At 38.0% G+C, this 14,955-nt stretch overlaps 1 protein-coding gene across 1 annotated transcript; it reads left to right on the top strand.

Annotated features, from left to right (window-relative positions):
• The first annotated feature begins 10,566 nt into the window (after positions 1-10,566).
• On the top strand, positions 10,567-14,745 carry LOC133327351 (SCY1-like protein 2). Its single transcript, XM_061535910.1, has 5 exons — positions 10,567-11,496; positions 11,839-12,511; positions 12,575-12,794; positions 13,849-14,040; positions 14,097-14,745. The coding sequence occupies exons 1-5, from the start codon at positions 10,567-10,569 to the stop codon at positions 14,743-14,745; spliced, it is 2,664 nt and encodes an 887-aa protein (XP_061391894.1).
• Positions 14,746-14,955: the final 210 nt, after the last annotated feature.

Here is a 14,955-nt window from a genome sequence, read left to right as displayed (position 1 = left end):
AAATCTGAACCGTTTTTCACGAAACTTAGCACACATCATTCTGCACCCAATTCAGTGCCCTATGCCAAATTTCGTGCAAATCGAAAGATATATAGGGACTTTGGAGACCCATTTACTTTAAATCGGACGAAAGTATATATGGGACCTATATATAAATCTGACCCAATTTTCTCGAAACTTGGCACACGTCATTCTTGACCTAATTCAGTACTTTAAGCCAAATTTTGTGCAAATCGAAAGATATATAGGGACTTTGGTGGCCAGTTTACATTAAATCGGACGAAAATATATACGGGAGCTGTATCGAAATCTGGACCGATTTTCGCGAAACTTAGCACACATCATTCTGGACCTAATTTAGTACTCTGTGCCAAATTTCATGCAAATCGAAAGATATAGAGGGACTTTGGTGCCCCATTTACCTTAAATCGGACGAAACTATATATGGGAGCTATATCTAAATCTGAACCGATTTTCTCCAAACTTGGCACATATCATTCTGAACCTAATCCAGTAGTCTGTGCCAAATTTCATACAAATCGAAAGATATATAGGGACTTTGGAGACCCATTTACTTTAAATCGGACGAAAGTATATATGGGAGCTATATCTAAATCTGAACCGATTTTTCCCAATTTCAATAGGGTTCGTCCTTGGGCCAAATAAGTGGCTTGTGCCAAATTTCATCCAAATCGGATTATAAATGCGACGAGTACTTTGTTTACAATTTAACATCTACAGACGGACGGACATGCATAAATCGACTCTGAAAGTGATTCTATGCATATTCTCAAAAGGAACCGTGTGTCTATCTCGTTTCCTTTTGTCTGTTACAAACATATGCACCAAGACATAATACCCTGTACCACAGTGTGGTGAAGGGTATAAAAACCTAAAGTGTTTGGGAAAGTGCAACCTTGACACGTAAAATATCTTTTGTCCGATCTCTATAACCATCGATACTATTTCATACTTACCTTCTCACACTTTCTTGTCAGCTTCTCATCTCTTCCTATCTCCCCATCTTTTCTCCCCTATAGATATCTCCATATCTCTTTATTTTCGTGGATGATCACAATGGACACATCCCCAAACCTAACCTAACCTACCTTGGGTACAGTGGCTACCTCTGCCGGGGCATCCACCCAGGCGACGACAAAGGAAATCCAAAGTCAAAGAATGAGCTAAACACAAAATCAACGGCAGGAGACGTGTCATCGGCACATCGATGACTAAAGTGGAAGCTGTTGCAACTGAAATCCAATCCCCCACAGTGCCTAACAATGAATAGAATGACATCGACAGAGGAATAGGAACAAGCTGCAAAGTAGCTCGGTGTCCCATGAATTTTTTGGTAGATTCGAGATAGAAACAGACCCCAAAATCATTTACAACTTTAAATGGTGTATTACAGATCCTATGTTTGTCCGATTGACAAGAAATGTTCTATATCGCACTGAAATTTGGATTTTACATTCCCTGATGAGTCATTTGCATCCATTATCCTATTTGTAGGATATTGATCAACATATGTCCAACTTGATGTATTGAGATACCTACCTGCTCTATAGATTATAAACTAAACTCCTCCGATGACTAACATTCTGTGGCAAAGACTCCACGAAGCAAGAATCAAAATTACACCACCACCCGCAATTACTTGTTGCTTTGCCTTTGTGGTTCGGTGTGATATAAATCAAGCTACTGGAATGTTTGTTTGTTCGTTTGCATAAAACATTTTGTGCACAAATCGTGACTTAAATTTAGACAACTTTATTTTAAGAAGAAAATTCAAAACAAAAAAAAAACGACAGATACAAAACAAACAAAGTCGTTAAAAAGGATTTATAGCTTAATTTAAAGTTTAATCGAAAGAAATGGGAAGCTACGCGCACCGGCTTTCGGACGGAGAAATAACGCAAAAACAAATAACGCATTGCTACACTTTCCAGAAAAATAAATAGCGGATTTTTATTACTTCCCTGTGTTAGTGGCGTAATTTCGTATCACGAAGTTGTGGAATATTTTCCCGGCTGATGCACAATTTTCTTGTTTTTAAAAAACCACTGTGCGTCATCAACATGATCATAGTTGTAGCACTGTAACAAAAAATTGGGAGCAATGACACTGGTCATTGTCATTGCCAAGGTAATAAATAATTACCGTGAAATGAAGTCCGACAAATAGATGTTTGTGAGGATTGCCTGGAAAAGACATTGAACTTGCAATTCAAAATTTGAACTGTTTTTTATGGGGCATAAACTGAAGGCATGTGTTGTGTTGAATTCGATTTTTTTCGACTGATGGAAAAGAACGATTTGAAATAATGTGAAACGATTAGAATGCTAATAAAGTGTTAAATTGTCAAATAGCCTATATGTTAATTTAACAAGGCCATTGCTGGGAAGCTATAAAACTAGGCTTCGATTATAATCATATATTGTAAAAATTCGAAATATCTAGAATATTGGAGACCACCAGTGTTAATTGCGTTTGGATGCTTTGAAGCTCAGTGGTTGCGTGAACTATCAGTTGGCTCGTTTTTATATGCCTTTTGAACTGAGGCACCCTCATTCATTCGCATAACGCGAACTAGCCAACGCAGTAGCTACACATCGTTCGGAGCCAATATTCACCGATGCAAATCGGTGAATAAATCTATCGGAGAATTATTCTCTCAAACACCATAAATGTTGCCTCATATGCTTGCTCAATTACCCATGCTTCAGATCCATACAAGAGTACGAGTATGAGTATTAGCGTACTTTATACTATTTTGAGCACCCATACATCAGTTAGAAATAGCCCAAGCGTCCTTCTGCAGTATGACTGTGTACGAAGACCACCTTCTAAACGCTTCTCTAGCTTTTTTTCTTAAACAACTAACGGTCCGATCGTCTTCAAGTACCCTACTAAATTCACTGCATCATCTGCTTGCTACAATTACCCATGATTCACATCCGTACAGTGACACGGGCAGTATACCCATACGCCTTTCTGCATTATGACGAAGACCATCTCCACTAAGTTTAACTATTCTCCTACACGCTTTTCTTGCAATTTGATTTAAGCAACTAAAGGTCCGATTGTCTTCAAGTACCCACTCTCATCTGCTTGCTCAATTACCCATGATTCAGATCCATACAGGAGCACGGGCAGTATCAGCGTATTTTATAAAATGTATTTTGAGCACCCATCCACCCGGTGAAGGCAGCCCATATGCTTTTTGCAATATAGCTGCGTACGAAGACCACCTCCACTAAGTAAATCCGTACTCCTAAAAGCTTCACTAGCAATTCTACTTAAGCAACTAAAGATACGATCGACTTCAAGTAACCTACTGAATTAACGCATGTTTGTAACAGGCAAAAATAATCGAGATAGACCCATGGTCCCTTTTGAGAATATGCATAGAATCACTTTCTGAGTCGATTTATGCATGTTCGTCCGTCCGTCTGTCATTGTTAAATTGTAAACAAAGTACAGGTCGCATTTGTGATTCGAATTGGATTAAAATTTGGCACAGCTCATTTGGTTGGCCCAAGGACGAACCCTATTGAAATTGGGAAAAAATCGGTTCAGATTTAGATATAACTCCCGTATATATCTTCGTCCGATTTAAGGTAAATGGTGTACCAAAGTCCCTATATATCTTTCGATTTGCACGAAATTTGGCATATCGTACTGAATTAAGTCTAGAATGATGTGTGCAAAGTGAAAATCGGTTCAGATTTAGATATAACTCCCATATATATTTTCGTCCGATTTAAGGTAAATGGTGTACCAAAGTCCCTATATATCTTTCGATTTGCACGAAATTTGGCATAGCGTACTGAATTAAGTCTAGAATGATTTGTGCAAAGTTTCGTGAAAATCGGTTCAGATTTAGATATAGCTCCCGTATATATCTTCGTCCGATTTAAGGTAAATGGTGTACCAAAGTCCCTATATATCTTTCGATTTGCACGAAATTTGGCATAGTGTACTGAATTAAGTCTAGAATGATGTGTTCAAAGTTTCGTGAAAATCGGTTCAGATTTAGATATAGCTCCCATCATGGACGTACGCAGGGGCGCGGCCCGGCGGTCCCGGACTGAAGTATTATAAATTAGACTCTGGCAAGTTTCCCTGAAATCGGTTCAGATATAGATATATAACAAACACGCTACGTCTGTTAGGATACATATGTAGAATGTACCCAAAGTGGTGAACGGTATCATATAGTCGGCCCAGTCCGACTTTACTACTTTCCTTACTGGTTCTTTGTGCATATGTTTGTAACAGACATTTGGATGAAATTTGGCACGGGACACTTATTTTGCCCAAGGACAAACCCTATTGAAATTGGGGAATATCGGAGTAGATTTAGATAAAGCTCCCCAAGGTTTGAACGATTAATACAAAAATAAAATTGTGGACAGCGCACTGTGCTGCAGCATACCAAACAAATGGTATATGCTACGGTTGCTCAATTAGGTCTTGATTTACATATAGCTCCACATACATTATTTTCCTCGATTTCATATAAATGGTTCACAAAAGAATCCGATTGACATGCATTCTCTGATTTCTGAATGGTATGTGTTTTTATTTGGTTCAAATATCTATGTCGATCTCACATTTAGTTTCGCCCGATTCCCTTTTAATGCTCCTCTAACGATTATATGTCTGTTCTATCTACAGATATTGTATATATTAGCATGTCTTCACCAAAGTGGTAAAGGGTATCATATAGTCGGCCCGCCCGAATTTTGAACTTTCCTTACTGGGTTTTCATCTGATAAATTGGGCACCAATAACCCAAATTTAGTCAGATTGACAAAACATTTTGCGATTGAGATAAAGATTGAGATAAAGCTCAAATATGAAGTTTTCTCCCTTTTTACATAAATGGCGCCCAAGGCACACAAAGGGAGCATTTCATGTATGTATGTACCCATAGTGGTAAAGGGTATCATATAGTCGACGCCGTCCGACTTTTGAACTTTCTTTACTATTTTTTTTTTTCTTTTTTTAATAAAGTGGACATTAAAAATTCCTCCAATCAACAGGGACCGATAATTACTTACTTACTTAGCTGGTTTGTGACAGAACTTTCGTACCATAAGCCGAGCTTAGAAAAGATTTCCAGGCGTCGGTCGGTCTTTTGCGAAGTTTTTCCAATTTTAAAGACCATTTTCGGCAATGTTGTATTCGACTTGATCTTTCCATCGTATTTTTGGCTTCCCCTTCTGCGTGAACCATCAGCTGGTTCGCTTTTATATGCCTTCTGGGCTGGGGCATCTTCATCCATTCTCCATTCTCACATCATGTCTAACAATGTCGATGGTGATATTCACCGTCAACGCATAGATCTTTCGGAGAATTTTTCTCTCAAACACTCCAAGATCTGCCTCATCTGCTGGCGTAAGTACCCATGCTTCAGATCCATATAACAGCACGGGTAGTATCAGCGTCTTGTAGAGTGTGAGTTTGGTCTGGCGGAAGGTGGCCTTGCTTTTGAGTTGTGTGCTCAGACCATAGTAGCATCTGTTGGCCATCACTATCCTTCTCCGAATTTCAAAACTGATGTCATTCGTTTTGTTTATGGCGGTACGAAGGTATATAAAATCTTTGACCGTCTCGAAGATGTAGTTCTCAAGTTCCACAGTTGGTCCAAGGACGTCTTGCGCGTTGATACCATCAGCATGGTCTTCTCGCCGTTTACTGCCAGACCCACTTTGGCAGACTCCTTCTCAATTTGTTCAAAGGTGGCTGTTACCGCTCTCAGTGTTCTACCCATTATGTCGATGTCATCGGCGTAGGCGATTAACATGTGTTGTTTGGTGTACAGAGTGCCATATCTGTTCACTTTTGCCTCTCGTATGACCTTTTACAGCAGAATGTTAAAAAGGTCACACGACAAACTGTCACCTTGTCTGAATCCTCGTTCGGTATTAAAGGGCTCCGAGAGGTCCTTTCCGACTTTAACTGCTGATCTTGTGCCAGTTAAAGTTATCCTGCATTGCCAAAATAATTTCGCAGGAATGCCAAACGCAGATATGGTTTTAAACCCCTCTGAACGAATATAGGTGGAATGTGTTTTTCGTTGGGTTTTTTTCCAGGATTTGGCGCAGAGTGAAAATCTGGTCAATGGTGGATTTGCCAGGTCTGAAGCCGCATTGGTATCGTCCAATAATGTCATTGACCATTGGCTTCAGTTGTTCACACAGTACGCTTTATATGCGATGGGAAGGATACTTAATTCTCTATAGTTGGCAAATATCGTCTTGTCTCCTTTTTTGTACACGAGACATATGATGCTGAGATTCAAATCATTGAGCATGCATTCTTCTAGCCAAATTGTACTAATCAGCTGGTGCATGCTCCTTATCAGCATCTGACCACCAGTCTTGAGTAGTTCGGCTTGTAGCCCATCGGCACCTGCTGTTTTATTATTCTTCAGCCGATTTATTACTATTTTGACTTCATTTTGGCTAGGTTGTATACACTCTATACCGTCATCTATTATTGGTTCTGGGGTATCTACTTAACTGCTACTATTTGATACCAGAAGTTTTTCAAAATGCTCCTTCCATCCTCATCACGCTGTCTGTATGCACGCTGTCTGTATCTGTCACCAGGTTTCCTTCTTTATCTCTACAGGAGGATGTGCCTGCACCAAAGCCTTCGGTTTGGTGTTTTACCCGTTGGTAGAATTTTCGGACTTCATTATGACTCCTGTACATCTCGATTTGGACCGAAAATTAGGCTTGAATAATTAAAAGACATAAAATTAGATGGACCTATATTGGGACTTATATTTTGCAAATATGTTTTTCACCCTCCAACAGGTGTTCAAAAAAGAAGAGCTGAATCGCATCCTGTCATATTCATCCTAAAACTCTTCCCAATCTGTCATATTATTTTTATGACTCACCTAATAATATAATTACGCACAAAAAATTGCTAATATTAGCATATTAGCTTTCTATATTAATTTTTTATTAGTGTAATATCCCTAATAAAAAATTAACCTTCCTCTACCTCCACTTGTTTCTTTTGCCACAAAAACAACTGAACGTGGTTAAAGTGGACAGGCATATATCGATCATTCGTCAAATGTAGTGACAAAGAAGATAAAAATACCACCAACGGGAATTCACACAAAAAAACCGCATATAACTCAATCAGATTTTTTTCGATTTCTTTTTAAAACCCCAGACAATTCTGTTCCCTGTTCTTCTGAAGCATGTGAGTGGGCACTTTTATTTTTTGTTCGAAATTAATTAAAAATTCCAGTCGCGTTGTCAAATTTGAACACAGCAAACAAATGTACTTTACACCAAACTGTATTGACTGACCGATCATGCCGTCAAGTGTAGTAACAAACCCTCCAACACAGGGAACAATAAACGATGATCAGGCTTTTTGTTTAACCAGAACTCATCCTTGTTTAATATACCTCTCTCGCGATGTGCATATTTGTATACGACGGATATCGTTCGTTATGACTCAGAGTCTTTAGAAAATTTCCATAAAGGAGTTAAACTCCGTCGTGATTTTAATCGCATATTTATGAAGTACAATCACCTCATGAGAAAATGCTCAGGTACATACCGCGTCACGTGACATATTACATGTGTTTAAGGGGAATACGTGATAACAGAAAATTCCTTGTTTTTATAAAAACAATTTAAAATGTCGTTAAGTTTGATCGGACAGAGCTTTTTATACACAACAAAATCTCTAAAGATACCGAGAGATTTGAAATAAATTACCTGAAGGTGTGGATCTATATTCCCCTTCTTCGAATCTGATTTAAAATTGGTAAGATATATTTCCTCCTTTCAAATTGAATTGTCTGAATCGGATACGGTCCAAATAAATATTTGGCATCTAAAACGAATATTTCGATAAAGCAGAGCTATAAAATGTTTCTATGACATACGGCCAAAGTCAGTGCTTGTCATTTGTTTCCTAGCGCCATCTATATTTCGTTCTCTTAGTTAGACTGTTGTAGGGTTTGTGTCCCAGAAAACCAAACTCCAGCATTGCCATTTTTAATACATCAAAAACTAATATCAGTTTTTGACAATATTATAATTTAAACTTGTAGTACGTTTATACCGGATTCCGTTAACCCTGTGGGTTTCAATTGTCAATTCCATTTCATACATGTCAATTAAATCCTCATAGATTAGGTTAATCCGGTAAAAATTCTAATATAAATGTCGTTTTGGTGTCAATTTCTTAATCTTTTCAGGGTTATGTCCAGGAAAACCGACTGATATTTTCTCACGATGTCAAAACGCCTTTAATTTTGAACAAATCATAATAGTTTACTTGTAAAATATGCCTTGAAAGAAATTGAAATCCGATTAGGTGATGAAAATACCATTAAATATCAAATTAAGGCCTATTAATAGGCCTAAATGGCAGGGTTTCGTAGGGGATGATAGATACCAAGCAACGGCTCTGGTTGGCTTTAACATGGCGAAGCCCAGGCCTATATTGGTCCCTCTTTTATCTCAATTGAGGACACTAGCCTCCTCGCGGTGTCACCTGGGGTAGCTATTTTCATCACCCGTTGAAATAGTGAGTCGATATACCCAAGGCCACCTGGATTTCTCCTGATCAAGCAACGAAAAATCAAATTGATTATGTTGTAATAGACGGAAGGCATTCATCCAGTGTATTAGATGTTCGATCGATCCGAGGAGCGAATATCAATTCGTACCACTACCTTGTAGCAGCCAAGGTTCGCACTCGTCTTAATGTTGCAGCAAAGGCGCGATCTAACACAACACGAATGCTCAACGTCGAAAAGCTGCAAACACAACAGGCAGCCGAGGTCCACTCCGCTCAACTTACCCACCTGCTTGACGAAAGCACTTCTTGTCCCGATAATATTATAGAAGCACAATGGCAAAGAATTGCCCACTCCAAACTGCAGAAAAAACAAAACTTGGGTAATGGGTCTAACATTGCGAGCGTAAACATCCACCTTTGAACGAATTGAGAAGGAGTCTGCAAAAGTGGGACTGGCAGTAAATGGCGAAAAGACCAAGCTGATGGTATCAACGCGTAAAAGTCCAATAAACTTGAAAATTTCAGCTTCGAGGTAGTGAACGATTTTATATACCTCGGTACCGCCATAAACAAAACTAACAACATCAGATTTGAAATCCGTCAGACCAAACTCACGCTCTACAAGACGCTGATATTACCCGTGCTGTTGTATGGATCTGAAGCATGGGTACTTGGGCAAGCAGATGAGACAGCACCTGGAGTGTTTGAGAGAAAAATTCCCCGGAAGATGTCCCAGCTCAAAAGCCATATAAACGCGAGCCAAGTGATGGTTCACGAAGAACAGGAAAGCCGCGAATTTGATGGAACGATCAAGTAGAACACAACATCTCGGAAAATGGTCTTTCAAATTAGATGAGATGCGCACAACACCGACGCTCCTGGAAATCTTTTTTTAATTCGGCTTATGAATAACCGTTCTGTCATAAGACAGCTTTACATCTTTAAAAAACGCATTAATAGTCGTGAAGTTCCTCCAAAATAATTTCCAACAAAAAATATTAAAAATCTAAGGTTATGGTCCTGAAAGATCTTTCAAATAATATTGGGCCATCTTGTAAGAATGGATGAAGATGCGCACAAGACCGAAATGTATGGTTCGGAAGGTCATACAAAAAATGCGTTTAAAGATGTTTGCTTATGGTTCAAAAGGTCCTACAACATATATTTTAAAATCCACGCTTGTGATTTTAAATCTCGATCATTTTTTTTAATCTAAGCGCTGATTAAAAAAACGCCCTTAATCAATGACTAGGTTCAGATCAAATATATGTGTTTTGAAAATCCGCTTTATGACAGTGGCTAAAATCTAGTTTTTTCATATTCAGTACATTCAGACTCAATTCGAACAGGTCAACTGATTATCACAAAAAAACTGTCAAACCCATTGCTACGATTTATTTCGTATATTCCTAATATGAAAAGCTTTGTACTTAAATACAAAAATTCTTTTTTATTGTGTTCTAATAAAGTTTTATTAAAATTTGGAATTCTGCGAACTTTTTTAGCATATGCAGTTTGAAGAAATCAATATCATAACAAAACGGCTAAAAACGATGTCTATGGCCATAAAAAATACACCCAAATTGTTTAAATAACACAGCTTCAACAACATTTCAGTTGTCGTATTTTCGAACACCGACACGTCAATGTTGAAAATTTTGCCATTGTCATTCAAAACTAATTGTGTCTACTCCCCTCTATACTATTCAACACCTAAAGGCGATTAGTCAAATATCGACCTTCACATCCCTAAACGCAAAACAGAAAGAAAAAAGAAAGGGGAGAAAAATACTAGAAAATCTAGGAAAATATTAAGGATTAGAAAAAAGAAAATTGTATTGCTAGTATCCTTATCAGAAAACCTCCCAAAAAACCTGTAACTAAAGTGCAATAAACATAACGAAAACAAAAAGAAAAAATACAACAACAAATTAACCCAAAAACCCCAATTAAAAAAAATTTAACATCTGGAAGTGAGAAAAAAACGAAAACAGGATGGATGTTATTAACAAATTCTATTCAACTGTACACACAACAGTGTCACAACTGTCCAATGCCCTCCCCGGGAATATGGTTACCCGTGAATACGAAGTATTAGATCAAGTGTGCACGGCTGGGGTGGGTCTGCTGTGGAAAGTCTATAACGGGTATAAGAAATCCACGAAACAGGAAGTATCGGTGTTTGTATTCGAAAAACGGTCGCTGGATCGATGGTCTAAGGAGGATCGAGAGGCTATATTGGAAACATTGCGTCGTGGTGTACAACAGCTAACAAAAATACGCCATCCCCATGTGCTGACGGTGCAACATCCTTTGGAGGAAAGTCGTGACTCATTGGCATTTGCAACAGAACCCGTTTTCGCCTCCCTAGCTAATGTGGTGGGAGATCAGGTGAGGGCGGAGAAGAAGCTTTACGATGTCGAAATACGCCATGGTCTCCTTCAACTGTTCGATGGTTTGCAATTCCTTCACAATGATGCCAAAATTGTTCATCGTAATATTTGCGCCGAAACGATTGTCATCAATAAGAATCGTAGCTGGAAATTGTTTGGTTTTGATTTTTGTGTTGCCAATCAACCACAACCGGATGGTAAACCCTATTGGCCATGCAAGGAGTATTCGACATCGATGCATATGTTGGCACAACCCAGTTTGGAATATACGGCACCTGAAATTGCTTTGAATAATATCAATTCGACGGATAGTGATTTGTTCTCCTTGGGTATTCTAATATTTACCATCTATGCTGGTAAACCATTGAAATTATTCGGTTCAGATTATAGTGCATTCCGAAGGCATGCCAATGATTTAAATCAACGTAAGTATCCACCCATGAATGCGGTACCCAGTGAATTGACGGAAAGTTTAAAGGCATTGCTACATCCCAGTCCACATTTAAGACCCAAATTGCATGATTTAAGAGAGGTGAGTGATACAAATAGGAAAAATACTATTTTATTAAAAAAAATAAATCTCAGTAGTGGAATAATATTGCGCGGAGAACATGCTACCCCAGCAAAGGGTAGTCTATATTTTTAAAAATAAATCTCAGTAGTGGAATATTTTACGGAATAAGGTTTTATGCATAATCTACCAGAGGGAGTCTAGCAAAGGGCAGTACAAAATCCTCGCATAGGCCTAGATGCTCTTTCAAAACTATTCTTTCAATTCCATACCTATATGTCTGCTTTTATATCGTATTTATTTCTTTAAATTATATTCAATTCTATATCTAAAATTACTTTCCTTTCTTCATTATATTTGCAGGTAACCTATTTCCATGATGTTGGCGTTAAAACCCTCAGCTATTTAGATTCCCTCTATCAATGGGATAATTTACAAAAATCCAAATTCTATAAAGGTCTACCCCAAATAATACCTACACTACCGCACCGCGTTAATCTCCATTCGATCTTACCATATTTGGTTAAAGAATTTGTCAATTCGCCCATGATCCCATTCGTACTACCCAATGTTTTGCTCATTGCCGAAATGAGTAGCCAAAAAGAATACTGTGACCATATCCTACCCCACCTAAAACCAATATTTAAACTCACCGATCCCATACAAATTCTCTTGATATTTATGCAAAAAATGGATTTACTTTTAAAATTAACACCAGCCGAAGAGGTGAAATTGCATGTGCTACCGTTACTCTATCGTTCGTTGGAATGTGATATGCCGCAAATACAAGAATTGTGTCTAAATGTATTGCCAACATTCTCGACACTCATCGATTATAATGCAATGAAAAATTCTGTTATACCACGAATTAAAAAGCTGTGTTTAATATCGACCAATGTATCGGTTAAAGTGAATTGCCTTATATCGATTGGCAAACTGTTGGAAAATTTAGATAAATGGTTGGTGTTGGATGAAATCTTACCATTTCTGCAACAAATACAAAGTCGTGAACCAGCTATTATTATGGCCATTATTGGTGGGTATTATCTTCTCTCACTTTTTTACTTAATTAAAAAAAAATATTGTTTTCCTTTTTTAGGTATCTATAAAATTGCCATGACCAACACCAAACTGGGCATCACCAAAGATGTTATGGCCCACAAATGCATACCATTTTTAATCCCCTTGAGTGTTGAAAATGGTCTAACTATTGCTCAATTCAATACAATTGTTGCCTTGATCAAGGAAATGTTTGCTCGTGTAGAAAAAGAACAAAGAGAAAAATTGGAACAGCTATCAACAATACAAAGAGATAATAAGTAAGTCAATATTGATGATTATTTGTGCGTATAATGTGTGTATTTTTGTGAACCTAGCTTTGTTGATAAGACTACGTGCTTGTAGAGCAAATCCCAAAAGGTCATTACATAGAAGAAAGTCATAATGTCTTCATATATAATATCAAAATGTCTTCTTAATAAGAGACCACAAGGTCTTCTCATAGTAAATCTGAAGGTCTTCTTATAAAAGACCAGAAGGTCTTCTTGATATGAGATCAGGAGGCCTTCTTAATAGGAGAACTGTAGGTCTTCTTATAAAAGACCAGAAGGTCTTCGTAATATGAGACCAGAGGCCTTCTTAATAGGAGAACTGTACGTCTTCTATTAGAATTTCTTTTTAATCTGCTCTTCTCATAGGAGAAATGAATTTCTACCCATAGAAGACCAGAAGCTCTTTTTATAGGAGTCTTGAATGTCTTCTTATAGAAGACCAGAAGGTCTCCATATAGAGGACGAGAAGATCAGAATGTCTTTCTGTAGTAGGGTTGACGTTTTGCTATCTTCAGTTCGTCTACAAAGACTCTTTTTTTTCTTCAGCTCGTCCATATAGACTCCATGGCCTTCAGCTCGCCTATAAAGACTCCATGGCCTTCAGCTTTTCAATAAAGACTCAGCTCATCTATATACACTGTCTGGTCTTCCGCTCGTCTATAAAGACTCCCTGACCCTCAGCTCGTCTATAAAGACTCCCTGACCTTCAGCTCGTATATAAAGACTCCCTGACCTTCAGCTCGTCTATAAAGACTCCCTGTCCTTCAGCTCGTCTATAAAGACTCCCTGACCTTCAGCTCGTCTATAAAGACTCCCTGACCTTCAGCTCGTCTATAAAGACTCCCTGACCTTCAGCTCGTCTATAAAGACTCCCTTTAGCTCGTCTATAAAGACTCCCTTTAGCTCGTCTATAAAGACTCCCTTCAGCTCGTCCATAAAGACTCCCTTCAGCTCGTCTATAAAGACTGAATGTCTCGTTGTCTGAAAGTCTCAAAATTTGTATTCTATTTATATTTCTATTTTTATTTATTTTTTATTCTAGACCCAAAGATGCTGCCGAAATTTTGGCCACTGAATTGGAGAAATCTTCAACGGGCAAAGTGACATCACCATCGACAGATGACGATATGTTTTCGGGATTTTCAATTAGTCAGCCAGCCAATAAAACCAACAATTCTACTTCTTCAACTGTGACCACAAATCAACAAAACAATAAACCCCGAGAACAATTGAAGTAGGTTCTTCAAAAACTTAAAATGCTTTTTTTAATACTTTTATTTTCTTTTTTAGGATCTCCCATAATACAACCAACACCAAACCGGATATATTATCCTCACTAATGAATTCCAATCTTAGTGGTATTGGCAACAATACCTTGGCCAAGCCGCCAACAAATTCCATATTGCCGGCAAATCCATATAGTCCAACAACTGGTAATAGCAATAACAGCAACAATGATTGGCAACAAAATTCATGGCATAGTGCAAATCCATTGGTAATGAATCATCAATTACCACCACCATCTAGTTCGAATATGACAACAGCTGTTGTTGCCCCAACTACCACACCCAATAATAATTTCTCTTCATTGGATGATTTGGATCCATTCGGCGGCAACAAGCAATCACAACAAAATAAACAACCCATGTCTAATTCTTCGTCGACCACAGCCAATTCATTTACGCTACAAAGACCCACTGTGGATTATATCTATCCACCGGGCTACAATGCAATGAAAACAAATTCCAATACACCCTTAATGGGGGGTGTCAATAATTCCATGAATTCAATGAATGCCATGTCGATGAATTCGTCGGCATCGATGTCAACGACACCACTGATGCCACAATCAACAATGAATGCAACAAATCAACAATCACAGGATAGTCGAAATTTGAATACCTTAAGTCAGCAGGATATTTTAAGTTTTTTGAATTAAGATGAAGAAAGGCCAAATAGTAATGGATTAACGTGATTGATTGTCCTCCTCTATATCAGAAAAAAAGTAAACAAGTCTTGTGTCAAAAAACAAACATTCCTCCCTCCTCCTCATATGTGTGTAATTACTCGATCCTCGTAAAATAATTATTTCCCTCCTTCCCTACACATATTTGTATTCCATTTGTTATTTTGTTTGTATTTAAATAAT

Source organism: Musca vetustissima, unplaced genomic scaffold (assembly GCF_032173495.1).
Source record: "Musca vetustissima isolate MV318-11 ecotype Yass unplaced genomic scaffold, APGP_CSIRO_Mvet_v1 utg8614, whole genome shotgun sequence".
NCBI lineage: Eukaryota > Metazoa > Arthropoda > Insecta > Diptera > Muscidae > Musca > Musca vetustissima.
This window is presented reverse-complemented; position numbering and strand designations above follow the sequence as displayed.